General features: G+C 44.6%; 1 protein-coding gene across 3 annotated transcripts in view; it reads left to right on the top strand.

The window, feature by feature from the left end:
* Positions 1-18,020, top strand: part of ELL2 (elongation factor for RNA polymerase II 2) — a 44,755-nt gene that overhangs the window by 7,050 nt on the left and 19,685 nt on the right. For 2 of the 3 annotated variants that reach the window (XM_075527207.1, XM_075527210.1), the window contains exons 2-3: positions 3,973-4,020; positions 15,779-15,900. In XM_075527207.1, the coding sequence (XP_075383322.1) occupies positions 3,973-4,020; positions 15,779-15,900 (170 nt within the window). The remainder of the gene's footprint in view (positions 1-3,972; positions 4,021-15,778; positions 15,901-18,020) is intronic. The other variant, XM_075527208.1, reaches the window with a different exon arrangement.

The raw sequence follows: 18,020 nt of genomic DNA, 5'->3' as shown, positions 1-18,020 counted from the left end.
TTAAGTGAAGTGTGCCTGGAGCTGTTTGTAGCTTGGTTTTCAGCTGAGTTGATGCCTGATTATTCCTACTCTTCAGAGAGGTAATGTGCACATTGCTCCAGCTGTTTCAGGTGCTAACAGTTTTTCCAGGATCACTTCCTTGGATTAACTAGGCAGGACTCTGGAGTTTATGCCCTGGGTGTGGGATCATAGCGTTTTCACGTTTGTGCTGTTCCAGAAGTTTTGGGCTGAACTGGCCAAACTGGGGAGGGCAGGGGTCAGCTCACATGTTAGGTGAGAGGCGATGCCAGTCAGATCGGCACCGCAGGAACGATGTGCAGAAATGGGTCTGGCTTAGTGGTGGCTCTTCGGGGAGGAAGCGAGTCCACCTCTGATTTCCCGGGTGTCGGTCCTGGAGCCAGCTTCACTTAACGTGTTAAGTGAGCAAGGGCCTGGAGAAGGTATTGAGATGTCAAAGCTTGGAAGTGACACTCAGGTGTTTCAGGTGATCAGAACGTGATGCTGAGGAGCTCTGGAAAGACCTCGCCAATCTGGATCTGTGGCAAAAAAGGTGGCATATGGTTTTCACCATAGGTAAAGTAACATGTAGGGGAAAAGTAAGCTCGGCGTGACCTGAAACTCAGAATAGGCAGTTGCAACTACAGAATGAGAGATCTTGGAGTTGCATTTTCCAGTCCTCGGAAAGCATTCATTCAGAGTGCATCAACAGCCAGAAAATCTGGCAAAGAGCTGGGCACCGCCTGGGAGGGCATTAAGGGTGGTGCAAAGGGTCCCTTTGGTGCTGTGTAAAGCTTTTGGGCACCCACGTTTTGAGTTCCCTGTGCAATCCTGGTTTGTGAGGGATGTGAGGGGGGAGAGCTGTCCTCTGCTCGCTCTCTCCAGCTGTAGCAGCTGCCGTGCAAGGAGAGACGGTGGAGGCTGGGGCTCTCCGTGGGGGAGTGAAGGATATGGGGCTGCGGCTTGGGGAATCGTAGGGCGTGATGGGAGAGCTGATGCTGCTCGTGTCTTGCAATACTGGAGTGAGAGGGCACTTGGTGGAGCCAGCAGATACAAGTAAAGCAGGTGGGTCTGTTCACCTGTTGGATGGTGGACCTTGCTGTCATAGGAAGCTGGGGGCAGGCAATATCAGTGGGTTCAGACAGGGACTAGACTAATTCATGGACAACAAGTGTGTTGAATGGATGCAGAACAGGGCTAATGAGGGATGCACACTCTAACACTCCTAACGAGGGTGGGCGGTAGGGAAGTATGAGGGGAATGGGCATGGGAAAGTGGTGGAAGTCCTGGGCTCCTACGGAGAGCTGCTTCTCCAAAACGTCATGCTCTTTGCTGCGAGAAAAGAAACGCGGGAAAACTGGGTGATCCTGGGAGAGCAGAGGGAAGGGGGGTTTGGAGAAGCGGTTCCCATGTCCATGCTTGAAGTCTGAGGTCCGTGTGGTGGCTGTTCAAAGCGGTCAGCTTGTTGGACATGGGGGGGGGTTACAGAAGGTTTGGCTGGAGGGCCAAGGTCCCCTGCTTCGGTCTCTGCCGCAGCAGCCTGCTGCTCCAGATCACCTGCCAGTGGGTAGGTGAGACCTTTCTGCCTGATGCCCTGCTAAATTTGTATTTTATTTTTTTTTATGGCATTTCCTTGTGCTGCAGTAGAGGAGGTGGCTGGTGAAGCCAGCACAGTTTCTCTGGATTGAAAACCAGCTCGTGTCAAATTCTGTGAGCCACCGTAAGAAGGTGATGGCTGCTGCATGGTCATACGCAATCATGGCATCGCCTCTCTGGCTTGGTGTTTTGTCAAGTGCCTTCATATGCTAATTTCTGTGTAGAGCAATAAACTTCATCCTGGAAAGCCTCAGACAAGGGTTAGGATTCGTAACTCTGCACTGGACTTTGCGTATGTAACCCACTGCATTTTTTAAATGAGTTTACTTGTATGTGCTGGATAAGCAGATCGGTACACTAATAATCTCAGCTGACTTCTAAAACTTTCTGGCTTTAAGTTGGAAGGTTTGTGGAGCACACAAATTTGCAGCAAGCCATTTCAGGGCTTAGGGGTGTATGTGTTGTTGGCTGCTGTATAACTTGAGATAGCGTATAAGCCTCTGATTGTGGAAAAACAAGCATGGTCATTTTTAAAGACCCCGCCACCAATTCGTGTGGGAACTCCAACTCTCCAGTGGTATTATTTCTGCCTGAGCTGCTCTCTGGGATTTTGCGGCATCGGGTGATGCTCACAGGCAATGTTGAGCACCGGTGAGGCTTGGCTTAGTCGTGCACTCCTGCTGCCTGCCTGCTGCCGGCTCCAGCACTCGCTGGCACGCACGTGAGCAGCATCAGCTCGTTGCCAAGCCCAGCCTGGGGAGTTTTCTGCTGGATGAGCGAGATGGATTTTATTGCAAAAGGGCGAGACAAGTGCAAGTGAACGAGGAGGAACCTGTGGCTGGAGGGAGGATAGGACAGGAGACCGACCTAACTCACCTTTCCAGTGATGCTGAATCCTGAATGGCACCTAAATTTTAAGTCCATAAGCACTTGCTTTTGCTGGAGTTAAGACTGTACTCATTAGGATTTCATCCTTTGGTGCAACTTGTTCAGTGTAAGTGTTTGCAGTGGGCTGGCAAACTCCCTGTAACACCCTGTGGACAAAGCGCAGCAAATTGAGCTGGTCAGCATAGCTGCCCTATGTTTTTGTGTCCAGCAGCGTAATTTCAGGATTCAGTAAAGCTGAGCAAAGTCAGCACTGCTGCTAAAACGGGATATTCTTATCAGTGGGCTCCTGCTGGCACTGGTGGTGTTGCTGTTTGGGCTGCGTCGAGGAGCAGATCTGACCAGAAGCCAGCTTGTGACAGAGAAAAGTAGTTTCCAACTAGCAAGCTCCTTGATATTTTAATTTTTTTTTTCCCCCCCGAACATTTGCAAGTCTTCATGGACTGCGGTGTCAGCACAGAAGCAGTGCAGGACACTTCCATCCTCGCAGGTCAGGAACAGGCTGCGCTTGGTGCCATGAAATTACAGAGACAAGGCGCAGGTGGCTTTTGTTATTTTTGGCCATGTCACATATTTCCCTGGGCAGATATGTAGCTGAAGAAGCGAGGATAGTTTAGGGGAGCTCAGAATTTTTTTGGAGCCAGTTTGATCGTCCTGGATCTCTTTTTGTCTTTAAGACACGTGCTAGCTGAAGATACTTAGCTTAAGTTAAAGAGTGTGAGAGCAGAAGAGGGGTGCTGTTCCCTGCCTTCCTGAGGACAGCTGGGCTGTCTGCACTGCTGGGAGCAGCACGAAAGGTGCTGTGGCTGGAGGCTTGGTTTCCAGCCTTGCAAGTCCTCCTGGCAGTACTGGTGCCTGCATGGGGGTCTGGGCAAAGAGCAGGTCACCTGTGACAGTGGGAAGTGACAGGGGCCTGAGCAAAAGCCATGGTTATCAAGACCTTTCGAGTAGGCAGGCTGCCTGTGTTAATCACGCAGCTCGAGCTGATAGCCAGAACTCAGGTACATGTAGAAAGGGCGTCACTGGATAGTCTCTTCAGAAACGAAGCCAATCCCAATCTGTAAGCGACCGGGACAGCAGGGCAGGGTTTGGGAGGGGGAAAGCACGCTGGTTTGGATTCCCACATTCAAAGGTACGTCGGGCAGAGGAGGAGGGGTTGCTTTTCCTTTCCATGCCAGCAAATACCATTGTACAACTTCCAGCGTTTTCTCGGGCTCCCCGTGGCGCGCTGGTGTCCTTGCTGAGCACGATAAAACACCAGCTCTCGGGCTCCTCTGCGCCGAGCAGAGGAAACCCTGGGTGCTGCGAGGAGCCCAGACCTGCTGCTGGAGCCCTGGCCGCTGCTGCCCGGCGGGGTCTGCATCATGGTAGGGGTGCGAGGTGCCCTCCGGTTTGTGACCCATCCACCTTCTCCTTCTGCAGGGAAACAACTTCTGCCGGACCACGGAGGTTTGTCATTTTACTTACTTTCTACTTATTTTCTTTCTCTCATAGGATCATGCTTCTTCTCAACCTTCAATTCAGTTTCAAGGATCGCAAGGGGTGAGTATTTTGTCCTCTTCTTACATTGGAAAATAAACGCCGTGTAGATTAACCACTTCCAGTTATTTAAAAAACAAAATCCCTACAGATATCCTTAAGATTTGCTTAATGCCAGATATGTTTCATTGTATATTTACTTAAGAGTTGTAGTTGAAAGTGGAAGAGGATCTTGCTTTAGGTATGCTTCTTTTTATCTTGCTTTTGTCACCTTTTCGCCTAAATTTGAAAGCAATGGGAATAACTTGTAAGTCATCGACTAAGCAGTGCAAATTTAATATTTTAAAATGGACTGTAAGTGGTTGGTTTCAAGGTGTGAAGCAGAACTGCAGTTTTGGGGGGGGGGGGGGTGTATACCACAGACTACTGATGGTTCTTGACCCTTTTCTGAAACACTAATAAAACAGAATATTTCGCGCCTGTCGGAGAGCTGAAGGAAAATATGAGGAAATGCAGCCTTTGCTAGGGCACAGGTCCTGTTAAACAATCGGTCAGTTGTTTACTGACAAACAATGTTTGCAAACAATGCAAACTGGAGAACTAAAGCTGAAGGTAAAATTAAATACAGACTATGATCTCTAAGTAGAATGATTTAAGATTTTGGGTTTAACATTTAAACTTTAAGGGATGGCTAGAGACTCATTTATAAAGACTGAAGTATGGATTGTACCTTTTATGCTGTTAGCCTTAATTCAGATCCATTAACTGATCCAGTTTTCCGTGTAGCTGTGTGGTGCTTGTATGGAGAGAGCTGGGAAGGGATGAGAGAAGGGTGGGTAAGGTCTTTATGCTGGTGTGAGGAGGTACTCCTGCCCAAAGGTGTGAGACTACAGTCCTGGTCCAGTGTCAGTTTGGCTGCACAGAACTCAACTGCTGGGAGAATCGTATCGATAACAAAGCTACCCGTGCAGACAAAATTCTCTTAACGCTGCGCTTTTAGAAAATCTTTTCTCGTTATAGCTTATTCGCAATTTAAACTATACCAGTAAATATTTAAACTATACTGGCAAAAGAATTTCCTTGCTAGAATGAATGACCATCTTAGTTAAGTCAGTCAGTCAAAATAGTTGTACCAGAAGAGAGTGGCTGGGAGCAGAGATCGACTTGAATTCGTGCTGCCATCAAGAGGGAAGTTGTACGTGCTAATTTGGCTGGGAAGTAATCTAGTAAAATGGACCGGCCGCCCCTGCCGATCGGCTTCCTGACCCACTGGCCGTGGTGGCAGGCGCGCGAGCGCTGCAAGGGAAGGAGCAGGAGCCAAGTTCAAAATAAGCTCTCAGAGTATAAATAATTAACTTAGCTGTTGGCGTGAAGTTCTGCAAGTAGTATGCTGTGTAAGAAGAATTACCAGCATGCTTTGTCTACCCTGTCTCTCTCTGCAAAAGTTCGTGTGCTGCTTTCCCCCGTGTTCTCTAGGAACAGCTTTAAAGCAGTAGTAGCTGAGGTATGAGATGTTACTAGGCTGGGGGAGGCTTTATTTCTCAGCTGTAAAAAACCTGGGGGTTTTCTCAAAAGCTGTCAAAATCTGGGGGTCACAAGACTGCTGAAGAGCCGAATGTTAACTTATGATGGTGTCACCCTTGTTTCTATTAAAAAGTTAATCCAGGTATGTGCTTTTTCATTATGAAGCCCAACAGTAAGATCTGCTGCCATGCTCTACGAGATGGAAACATCTGCAGGCACTTTGCTGCTTGCTGCAGAAGCAATAATCTCTTACGGTACTTTAAAACCTGTCCGTAATTAAGGAAATGCAGACTAAGGAATTTCTTGCAGGAGATTCCTAGATCCTAAGTCTCTGCAATAGGGACAGAGATTTAAGGTCATTAAGGCACGATGATAAGTTAAAACAGGACATTTACTACTGTACATACGGCGGGAGGGAAATGGTTAGCTCGTCGTTTCTGTATGTTGTGCAGCCATGTCCTGAGTGTTTCCAGAGTACACAAATTGCACGGCAGAGGACTGACTGGGTCCTTTGAAAGCCCATCCTTCCTCTTCTGGACAGGTTTCCAGTTGGAGGTCTCTGGAGTGAAGAGCGCTCAAGGTGTGTTCATCACTGCCAAGGCGTTGCAGGTTACCTGCGACAGCGAGATGTTTCCTTAAAAGCTGCTGAAAACAGATAGTGATTTTATTTGCCTCTTGAGAGTACTTCCTCTGCAATTCAAGCAACTTTCTAACTCCCAGCTGAGGATAAAATACTAGCATTAAACAAAAGGCATTTTAAAAAAAATATTCTGTCTCTAGTTACGCACGTTCTAGTCCCTGTCCTCTATGGATGATGGGAAAGGCTGGAGTGGAGAAATAAAAGGAGCTTTCTGGCTTGGGGTGGTCTGGAGTTGCATTAGATATGGGAATGGAGAAGAGGGGCCTTCCGCTAGAAGAGGCAAGGGAGGAACTTTTATTTCATGTATATGTTTAACAAGAAGCTAAGATTGGTGTTAAAGGGGTTCTGCAGTTCCTTTGCCCAAAAAAAACCCAAAAACCCACCAAGCTTGAATTTTTTCTGTTGTACAGTAGTGTTGCTCTGAAGAGATCTGGAAAGTGTTGAAACTATATAGATGGTCTCAGAAGGCACAATAGCAAATCAGTGATGCAGTAAGATGGTTTGCATTCGATCTGATAATAAATCATCTGTGCGTGCTGCATAGTTAGCCTCCAGATGCTCTTCAGAACAAGAACCACTGAAACAGCGCTGGAACAGTTTGCACAAAACACAGCTAGGAACTCTGTGATTTGTCAATTAATAAAATATCTGTGATTGTTAAAACAAACTTCTGCACCAAAGCACAAGCCGGCCCCTGGCAGGGAGAACTTTTCCTCCTGGAACATCGTACTCCCAAACAGTCTGGACGGTATCGTCTGCTGGTGCCTGACAGCTGGAGGATGCCGAGGGACTGCAAGAAATGGATTATTATGGTGATACAGATTCATTTTTAAGAAACACCTTGTAATTAAACATTTCGGAGTACGCCTAGGAAGCCTGGAGACTGTAGCAGCTGTGCTGCGCTAGATACAATAGCCCTGAGGAACATGAATATTGGCAACTGACTTGTAACACAGTTAGGGATGTTAGAAAGAACATCTAAAGAAAAAAAGAAAGAAAAAAGACCCAGCCTGTTTATAGTCCAGTGTACTTCCCATAGTAATAGTAAGTTTTAAACAAGCACGCTTTCCTTGCTGTGGCTTCCCTCCTGTATTTTTAACTTTCTCTGCTGTGCCCTGCAGCTTGCAAATACATTTCTTTTATATACAGATAAAATTTGTGAAGTGTGCACCGTACCCGCAGCTGGCAACATCCTCGATCTCCTGTCGCGATGCCCTTGCCTCCAGCTGCCGCAGGGCGACCACCGCGATCTCGCCCCGCTCCCGTGAGCGTACAAGACCAGCCGCCGGTTTGGGGCAGTTGAGCAGCGTGCGGAATCCTCCAGCTTCAGTTTAGGGACAGTTGTTGCCTGCCTTGCTCTCTGGCCCCGTGCAAGCCTTTGGTCCTGGTGCCGGAGGAGGGTGCGGTGGCGTGGGTGTTGGGGACAGCGGTTGCAGCTCCCGAGCAAGGAGCTTTTCTGCAGCAGGTTGGTGGCAAACTCCTGCTGGGTGGCAATGAAACCAGCACGGTGCCCGGTGCTCGGGTTCAAACGGGTGAACTGGTGCATAAAGGTGAACTGCATGGATTTGGGGGAGCAAATACGAAGCTCTTAGAAAAAAGGCCAGAGAGAAAAAAGGAAGGAGAGGGGGAGAAGACTGAAACTAAAAGAAAGTCTTCTCCCTTAAGGCTATCCATTTGTCTACAGGTCAGCATAATCAGTAAAATGTATACATTTGAAATGGTTTTTATGTAGTAAATATTTACATTTTTTTGCACGGCAGCCATGTGTAGTCACGTTATTTCTGTAGAAAGGTGTCTTAATTTCTTTTTTGAAAGGGACATTGGCCACTTATGTTCTGTAGGGTAGCTGTAACGAAGGAGGAAGAAGTTTAGTACTTGAAGGAAACAGCATTTTGCAAAAAGACTGCTAGTATTAAAATGAGAACAAAAGAAGTAAGTGCTGAGATCTTTCTCATGTTTAAGAGCATTTTTTTGAAGTTTCAAACTGGTCGAGTAGGTTTCTGGAGCACTTTTGTCTCCTTGAAGGTGCAGGCTCGATGTCTGCATTAATGCAGACAAAGGAGCAAAGTTTTAAGCTTGGGAGCAAGCTTACCTGGGCAGAAGCCATGTAGCAAAGATCCAAATGATGCCATGGCAAAAATTGTCCCTCCTGGGATTTGTAAAAGTGGAAGTTACGTGAAACATGGCAGAATGTCCCTGCTGAGCAGAGTAGTGCTCTTCCCCAGTAGCAGGGGTTTGCCTCTTTGCAAATAAAGCGTTGCTTTAAAGAAACTGTGAGTAAACTTCAGCTTAGAAAATTGATTAATTGGAAATTTCTCTCAAAAAAAAAAATAGTAGAAGCCTAACTTTGAGGGCCCTGCAACTGTTGATTTTTAAATTCTTTAATCCTGTAGTAGAGGTTTACGGCGTGAGCTGGGCACTAGAATGGATGCCCACACAGGGCAGGAAGCAGATACCAGCTCAGGCTTGTGAGCTACCAAATCTTATCCTTAAAAGTAAGGCTTTGGGGGAAAACCACTGGTGGGATGGTAAGATTGGAATGATTCTGAGAATCAAGGCAAAGGAAAGAGAGGACTTGAAAACATCTGCTGAGCGGAGGCACCTAAAAATACGGTGCTCTTCTCAACCTGATGACATGATGCTGTACTGTGGAAGAACGAGAGTGGGTAGATGTGTTCAGAAAGGGAAGCGATTAAGTGACTCAGGCTTGGAGAGCAAAATACGTCTGGCCTGAATTGAGGGTACTATAACAGCACATGGTAGCAGTGGGAATGTTGGAAAAGAGGAGAAGTGACAAAAAGCTACAAGCCAGAGAAACTGGAGTGAGTCCACACAGGAACTTCAGGAGAAAATTATGAAAACTGCTCTTACGTTAGAGAGCCAGCGAGGATGATATGTCAGAGTGAGGGAGGGTAATGATAGATCCGGAAATCAATTACCAAGAGGAAGGGATTAAAGTCAAGGGTCTGAGTTGTTCTAGGGGATATTCTCTATTACCAAATCCATTAGATGGTAAGAAATTGCAAGCCAGTTTGAGGACGTAGAATTTAAAACGATGTATTAAAGTAGGTTGCAGAGGGTCAAGAGTGCTTGACACTCATCCTGAAGTGCTCCAGCCTGGCCGGAGGTGACGCTGGGGCCAGGTCAAACCACAACATGCCAGTCCACATGCATGTCAGACCGGTGTGCTGGTGCGTGCGTAAGGGTCTGCAGCCCTGGGTTTTGCCGGGAAAACTACCCCTGCAGAGGGGTGAGAGGCAGGAACAGGGTACCCCTGTGTGCCACAAAGCACGCTTCTGTTGATACCCTCATCTGCCTGGCTTTCTGCAGGTCGCACAGCCAGTTGATCTGAGCTTGCCAGAGTTTGTCTGAGTTTGTTTTAACTCTTGACTTTTTTTTGGTCACTTAAACGTGGAAGCTGATTTTCATTTGAGAAGATTTAGAAGTGCTCTCTGCATCCTTTTGCTTCCAAACAGCTTGCAGTAAGAAAACTTTATCATTTTATCCTAAAGTCTCAAATTTCAAAACTATAAAAATTTCCAGACTTTAAGCTCTACAGAATATCTGTTCTTCTACTTTTGTTTTCTGTATCCTGTGCTAAGCCTTTTTTTTTTTTTTTTTTTTTCCTAATTCAAGAGGACCCTGTACCAACTCCGTCCTTCCTTCCTGGGATTTTCTTTAGCATATCCAAGCTAGCATCTTTGTAAGTTTTCAGTGTGTATAGATAAATAGGTTTGGTATCCTTACTGTCCTGTGCACTGCTGTACTTACACTTCTCTTTGCCCTCTGGTGCTAAATCTAGCTGCCACAAAGCAGTTGTTGGTGTTTTAGCTAGTGATGCTCTAGGAAAGGAGGACCCTTCTGCAAATGGCATTGCTGTGCATTTGCTGCAGTGATGTTGTTCATGAAGATGGCCTAGAAGAAAACTTTTTTCTTTTTTTTTTTTGGGGTTTTTTTTGTTTTTTTTTGGGGGGTGGTGGTGTTTTTTAAATTTATTCTTTAGTTTTCTGCAAGGCTAGCTCTCCGCATCCACGCGGGACTGGCACAGTCAGATGCCCTGGCTGGCCCAGGGGAAGCAGCAGGAACAGGCTTCTTGCTGGCAGCCACCTGTTAGGTTGGCTTCACTGTGTTTTAAGGGCACGCTTTGTTGTATTAAACTGACACTAGTGTTGTTAAAATCTCTCATAATATTTGTGTCCTAAAAAGTCACATCAGTGCTGGAGATTCAAGCGCTTGAAAGCAGGAGGTCCCTTATCCCATCATCCACTGCATAACTCGGGTGAAAAATCTGCTGGTGAGGGAAGATTCTGGGGGCTGATTAAATGTGTCTTTGAATTGTATGCAAACATAGATGAAATTGTTTTCTTTATGGAAGCTTAGAGCAGAGGCAGAAAGAGCAAATTTCCTGCAGCTGCCATCAATTAAGAATGATGTGCTAAGCCACTCCTGTCTTTTCAGCATGGATCTAGAAAACACACTTTCTGCATCTCCATTAGCCTAGAGAGATGCATTTGAAATTAATGGTAAGACTTCCTGCATGCTTCTGTTAAAATAATGCAAATTCTGTAGGCTAAACAAGCAATTACTCAATTTCCAGAACTGGAAAATAACTTCTACAGTGGCTTCTGACACCACCTTTTCCACACATCACCTCTGACAAAGTCTATTAATCAGTGGATTCATAAAAGACAGTTTGGGGTTTTTGAGGTTTTTGTTTGTTTTGTTTTTAATTTTTTTTTTCCTAAACAGGAAAGAAGGAGGGTGATGGTACCGCTGGTGAAGAGGTGTGAGAAGGCAGCTGTGAAGCAAAGTGGAGAGGAAACGTAGAAGGGAAGGGTTTGAAACAAACAGCTGGTCACTACAGAGCAGAAAATTTGGTCAAACCTGGTGGGGAAAATGGTTGAGAGTTCACCTGTCTATGCCTTAGGTGCATCTTAGCTTGTTCTTTTCTCCCCTTCACCGCCTGCATTCCCCTGATACTGTTTCCTGGCCGTGCAGGAGAAGCACATGCGTGTGGTACAGGTACCATCGAGGGGATGCTAAAACCTCTAGGCATGAGCAGGCATTATTTACCGCTCTGTAAATCCTTGTCCATCGCAGCTTATCTGTGTTGAGTCATCTTGTGAAACAGACCGGTGATACGCTTGGAGTGTTGATCAGTTGTGCACTTAGCTAGAAGGTACCAGCTAAGACGGGTATTAAGACCTGAGCTGGGTGTTACCTGAAACTGGGTCACTTGCCTGAAGGCTATGAGCGGCAAAGCGGCAGTGGGAAGAGCAGCGAGGGCTGCACGTGTTGGGTGGGATGTATGGGGGAGCTGGCACAAGGCTTAGCACAGCTGCCTCTGTGGATGTGACTTCTGGCGGTGGAGAGAATATTTCACGTGACGGGCTTCTCACATAAATGGGGAAAGAAGTGTGTGCAAGGGTAAATGTGTTTGGGCATGTAAGAAGAAAAATGATGCCCTGCCTTTCTGTGCTAGTATGTATTCTGGGAAGTACATAGGCTATGGGCTTGCCAAGTCAGACCAGTTAGTTAACATGTTTGAAGTTGGGCAATGTTAGGGGAAAGATGCATGGTTCATTTTATTAGGATGGTGCCTAAACCAGGGGAAGAGATTGTTGTGAACTGTGTTCTTATACACCTGCTTTTAAGGTGGCCTCTTCCCTTGTCTGGACACGACCGGGGTGACTCTTTGGGTAAGGTGTGCAAACATGCAGCTTCTCTTCAGGGCTTTGTCATCTCCCTTCACTGCCCTACTTGGTTGGCTGCTGGTAAGGATAAAGTAGATCTAATGCAGGATTGTAGGAAGGCCTTCACTATTTCTGGAAGAAGAGTGTAGATTAGCTATAAATAATGGCGGGTGTTTGCTGTTCAGAAATCTCCCTCTTTGCTGTAAGAGAATGTAGCAAATTCCTTTTCGATGTGCTGCATGCCACATACCAGCCGGGATGCTCTTTATATGTGGAAGGTTGAATACAAATCAAAAGCAGCTTCTCTGAAACAAATGTGCTGACAACGGGCTTGTGGTGCTGCTTCCTGATGCAAACAAAAGTTTATTTTCTATTATGGATTATCATGGTTGCAATGTGTACTTTCTTAATAAAGGCTCCTTGACCTTCTTCTGCAAGAATTGCTCAAATAGGAAAAACAAACTTTTTGCCACTATGCTTATCTGAAACTGAATGCAGTATCTCAATTCTGATTAAGCCAAAAATCCTTGAACTGCCTATTGAATTTTTAGAACCATATAATCTGAATTTACAGTTTAAAAACAGGACTGTTTATTCAAAACAGGAGGCTTGTTTGCAGAAGTTGCTGAGTCTATAAACGACTTCAAAGTATTATTTTGTCTTGCAAGATACAGAAAGAAATGGCAAATATATCAACAGCAGTAGAACTCGATCTTAAGTATTTCAGGTGACCGTAGTTTTTGCAAACCGAGGTGTTGTCAGCAAGTTTATCTGGTTCAAGCATTGCTTTCTCTAGGTTACTGAAAATGTGTTACTATCCTAGGAATACTTTCTCGACTGCATACTGCCTAGAAAGAACCTCATGCTTTACAAGTGTGCCTCTGTAAGATAAGTTTACTTGGTTTGTCAGAGGATGAGGTCGTCTTTGCAAAGAAGCAAGGAGGCAGCCTTGAAATCTCCTCAGGTCGAAGCTGGTGGGTGGCATTTGCTAGAGCACAGCGCACCGGGGCTGGGGTTTCACTGCCCGGCTGGCTGCTGAGCATCGTGCTTCCCTGGAGCAGCGGTGTGCGGTGTGGTGGTGGGAGGGGGCAAAGCTGCTGGTGGAAACCTCTGGCGAGCCAGAAAGCGGAGCAAGAGCAGCAGCTCCCGCATGCAAGGCTCGCATCGTCGTCCTGCAGTTCAGCCTGCTGTGTCTTGCTGCGGTCGTCACGTTGGTGCACCCCAGAACCGCAAAAGCGTGATGCTGCGGGCTTGTGTTGGTTGGATGTTCAGCTGTAGCCTGCAGATCGTTTTCTGTACGGCTGCTGGCCTGTGTTGTGTTTTTACTTCAAAATGAGGTACCTTGCACAGCCTCTTTTGAAGGGTAGTATATGCCAGTTTTCAGACCTCTATGCCGGTTTTTCAAGACTGCTTTGAATTTTAACTCCATCCTCGTGCATTTTCTCCCTGCCAGCTTTATATTACCTGCAGATTCAATAATTATTCTTTCTTCTGTTTCATAAATGTTTGGGATTTCACGTTTGAACCATAATACAGGAAATAGGCTTATCTGATTTAATTGTGTTTAATACAACTTAAAATGCAGTTTTTCCCTCAGAGCTTGTCCCAGGTTTATTAAACTGGGCTATCTGAATTATGACAGGCTTCACTAAATTTGCTTGATCGAGGGACAAAGCTTTTGGCTATGTGGATATTCTGAACGGGTCCAAAAAAAAGTTCACAAAAATGAAAGGCTTGTGTCTGCTGCGTTACAGATTAAATAATAAAACTTTGGAACTGAGGATGAAAGAGTTAAATCTTTATTCTCAGGTTAGTTGCGCTGCCACTTTTGAAATCTTCTATCAGAGAAATATTCCCCACTGTTCTTGCCTTCTCCTCATCCAAATGAATGAATGCCTGAGGAGTGGTCATCTAGTTCTTCTGAAGTTTGTGAAAAACATATCCATCATCATCATCAGTGTCTTTCTTACAGAGTTTGTGTGTGTGTGTGAGCTTTAAAATATTCACTGTTTCCATTTGAGTTTGTTCCTGGGAAATCATTGTTGGTGATAAGCTTCATAGGCCTGTGCCTGTAAGGAAGCAGACTTTTTTTTTTCCTCCATACTTTATCAGTGTCTTTTTCAGCATTTGGGAGAAATAAGGCCTCACTGAAGAGAGTAGAATAGCAACAAACATGTTTTTAAATGTGCTCTAAGGCCAGCTTCTGTCTTCACATTATTGCATCAAAACACATTGAGCCACTCTGATTTAATACCCGTGGCAATTCTTCCAGAATTTTAAATATAAATATGAGGGTACAGAAATTCCTAGTGTTTAAGGTGATTGCACGCATATACATGCTTTAGGCTGATCAATAGAAAATAAAGATTTGCTCAAAATAAGCTTTGAGAATGAAGTCCAAGCATACACAGCAACAGCTACCTGCTTCCCTCTGCTTGGCTGTATTTCTTGAGAGCTAGACAGATCATAGTATATATTTATTGGTTTTCCAAAAAGTATATCAGGCTAAAAAACATTACCTCTTCTACAGTGGGTTGTATTCAAATTGTCAAATTCATACATACGCACCTGCTGTGTTTAATACTAAAACCAGTGTGCTGAAACATTCAATCAGTGGTAGTTAATTTTATAAAATGTGGATCAATTTTAGTGTCATTTGGGCCCCAGTGATCTTCTTAGGTTGATGGTTAACCTTAATAACTGTTAAAACGTAAAGCTGCATATATAATCCAAGATTATGCATTTGGTAACTTACCTGATTTATTTCCATTCTTATATAAAATGCACAGATTGCTCTTTTAAGCACACTAGTACTTTAAGCTTAAGTAAAAGAATACGGTGTTCAGGTGACTTGTCTTTTTCCTTCATGTCCAGTCACTGTCCCAAGCTGTTGGTAAGCCTGCCAGTACTGATGATTAAAATAGAAATGGTAATGGAGTTGTTCTGTAGTAGCACTTTGTGCAAATGACATTGACATTTATGAAGACTGGCCAATCTCACAAGCAAAATACTGAAAGATTTCTAAGAGACTGTTGAATCTTGCTTTTAAATATCTTTCTTTGTCAGTTGTATTTAATATTCCATTAAAAATTCAAGCGAATTTCAGAAGAACAGCTTTTTAGATTCACTGCAAGATAATTTTACCTTCCGAATAAAGTAGTTGGATGGCAGTAGCTTTTTGTGGTTCAGTATTGTTTTGTATAGCAGCACACTGAAAAATGTGCTTATGCCAATAAACATTTTCATGATTTCTCATATTTACATTTTTAGGCTCCAGCAGAATGCGGCACATTCTGTACTAAATTATTAGTTCAGCCAAGGAATTAAAGTTTTGTTACATCTGACTAAACTTACAAAAAACTGTTTACATTTCACATTTATGCAAATAATTGCACCTAGAGCTGAGTAAAAGAAAAAGGCTTTTAGTGCCTGCTGGAGTTGAAATTCATCTTTTATAGTTTAAGAAGTTTTACTCTTGTCATTTGGGTGTTGCTGTTTTTTTGTTTTTTTTTTCTTCTTGGAGCTGACTCCTGTACGTGCTTCGTTAGGACCGAGTAAATCACAAAGTCAGGGCAGTGTCTGATGTGGTCTATGCGAATTGCTCTCATCTGTTTTGTTAGCTGAGCTTCGGTCCGTTTGATTATGTTCAGGCGCTTGCATTTAAAGTTAAGCACGTGCATATTAATTCCCGTAAATGGGAAAGGATGACTTGCTACTCGAATGCTTTGCTCAATTAGAGGCTGAGCGACTGCAGCTTTTCCAGTGTGGTCACTGCTGCGACAGACACGTAGCCAGCGCTGCTTTCAGAGGGAGAATTGTGCCCAAGCAGCCTTTTTAGTGACATGTCTGAAATCATATAAAAACTTTCGAAATACGGTTTCTCATTTAAAATTATGGTCCTAGTTAATAGCAAGCAAAGGAATGTAGATTGAAGTTTTTACATAAACTTTATTTTTCCTTTTAGCTTATTAAAATTCCCAAAGTTGGTCTGCCAAATGAAGTGCATACATTTAACTTCGACTTGTCAAATGCTGGCAAAGATAATCCTCAGGGAAGCTTTGACTGTGTCCAGCAAATGGACTCAAGGTAAGTTTTCCTTAACATTTTCTTTCATGACAAATTTAAGTAGATTCTGTGGCTTTGAGCATGTAGCGAAAACCTTTAGCAGAAGCATGCTCCTAGTGATGAGCTGCAGTAGCAAATTAATTCCTAGCAATAGCAGGATTTCTTGTTAATTATAAATACTTGCTTTTACATAGAATTCTTTTTGGGTTTGCTCTTAAAAAAAGTAACCTTTTGAGTACTTTCTCACCTCTTAGTGCTATTTTTAAAAGCGTTTGGAGTTCAGCATCATCCAAGCTAGACCAGATCCACTCTGCAACCATATGTAAATACGATTATGGCTGGCAGCATGCTAGCATGCTGGCCATGATGGATAGTTGTCTTCTTTTAAGAACCACATAAATCGGTGACCTTATCCATAATTGCATGACCATGGTGTTTCAGAACCCAAACGTAATACAGCAGCGCCTTGTCCTGGTCCTTTGAGTCAAAGTGAACAGTGTTAACATCTACCGAAAAGGCAAGAAAATACCATGCTTTTACATGGAGTTTGCTTCAGCTTCTAGAATATTAGGTTCAGCGTGGTATCGATGTGGTCCAGTGGTGCTGAATACCTGTTTGTCCCATTTGATTAACGAGGGTATCGCAGGGAGAGTTTTTGTATTGATCTGGGAAGCTGATAGCAAACAGGCACACCGACACGTGTCTCCGAAAGGCGCTGCTTAGGTTCTCAGTCACAGGAGAGCTCCTACCCTCAATTTCAAAACTGAGATCTGTCTAGATAGCAGGTTTTGAGAGCAGTAAGGAAATGGGCTGATTTAATAGCTCTCTGCCTAACGGGAGATCTCTCGGCATCCTCATCCTCCTCTTTCTCCCCTTGTGTTAGGTCTCTTCTGCTACAGTACAGCCTTTCAGTGAACTCACTTAACTGGCGGGACTGGCAAACAGCCGAATGGTTTAGTGGCAGACCTGGGGGAGCCTGGGGCAGTGTGGGGTTTTGGTGGGTTTGGTTTTTTGTTTGTTTTTTGTTTTTTTTGTGTGTTTTTTTGTTTTTTGTGTGTGTGCGTTTTTGGTTTTGTTGGGTTTTTTTGTTTGTTTTTTTGTTTGTTTTTGTTTTGGTTTGGTTTTGGGGGGTTTTTGGGGGAGGGGGTTGGGGGGTTTTGGTGGTGTGCTTTTTTTTTTTTTTTTTTTTTAAATTAAACTGTATCTGAAAGGGGCCAGACAGCTGCCAAGGCTGGCACAAAGCGGCAGGAGTGCGTGCCGGGGGTGAGAGGTCCTGCCTCCGCTCCTGGCTTGCCTCTCCTGAGCATTTCTTCTTTGGGAGGGACCACCTTCAGTTAAATTAAACCGGATTCGTTTTATAAGTAAGACTAAATTTAAGCTGCTTTAGCTCCGAATAATTCTGAATAGCATACCTAGGTAGTTTTAATGTGGTTTTACTAACCTACTTAAAAATCTAATTCAGACTAGCTTTCGTGAGGTCCTTTGTAGCCAGCTCTCGGCTTGTGCAAAGTGCCTGCAAAGTTAATGCAAAACTTGTGTAGCGTTACAAGCAGAGTCGTTTAAAAAAAAAAAAAAAGGCATAAAACCGGAGAGGACCTCTGCAGGGTATCTGGTCCACTTCAGTGCTCAGGACAGGTCTAGCTTCAAAACTGGCTCCCATTTCGAAAATGCCCAGCCCGAGGGGGGGATTACACGGCGTGTCGGTCAGTGCTCAGCCGCTCCTGTGGTGAAAAGGCGCATAAAGGCAGCGATGCTCAAGGAAATGGGCAACGGGTAAAAGTTGTGCTTTAAGTGGCAAGAAGGACTTTTTTTTTTCCTGTTGTAAATGCGCTGATTTCGCAGCAAGGAGTCAGTACGGAGCTCTGGGCTATGGACAGAACTGTAGCTGTATCGTCTTGAAATATTGGTCAGTGGCTTGGTCCAGTTTTGTGACTTTCAGAAATGACGTAGTAAGTTGAGACAGGAGACTCTTGACCCTTCTTCTTGGAGCCTTGAGGGGGAGTTTTAGGGTGGTTAAAGTGTTTCGTGTTAGCTAAAGCCGGTGCCCTTTCTCTGGTCAGAGCTGTTGCAATGGCGGGTGCTGCACAGCGTGCTCGTTAAGAGAGGTGATAATTAGGCCAGTTTAAACGAAGCCGCTGATA

This window comes from Mycteria americana, chromosome Z (genome assembly GCF_035582795.1).
Source record: "Mycteria americana isolate JAX WOST 10 ecotype Jacksonville Zoo and Gardens chromosome Z, USCA_MyAme_1.0, whole genome shotgun sequence".
NCBI lineage: Eukaryota > Metazoa > Chordata > Aves > Ciconiiformes > Ciconiidae > Mycteria > Mycteria americana.
Note: the sequence above shows the minus strand (reverse complement) of the source record. Positions and strands in the feature narration are given on the sequence as shown.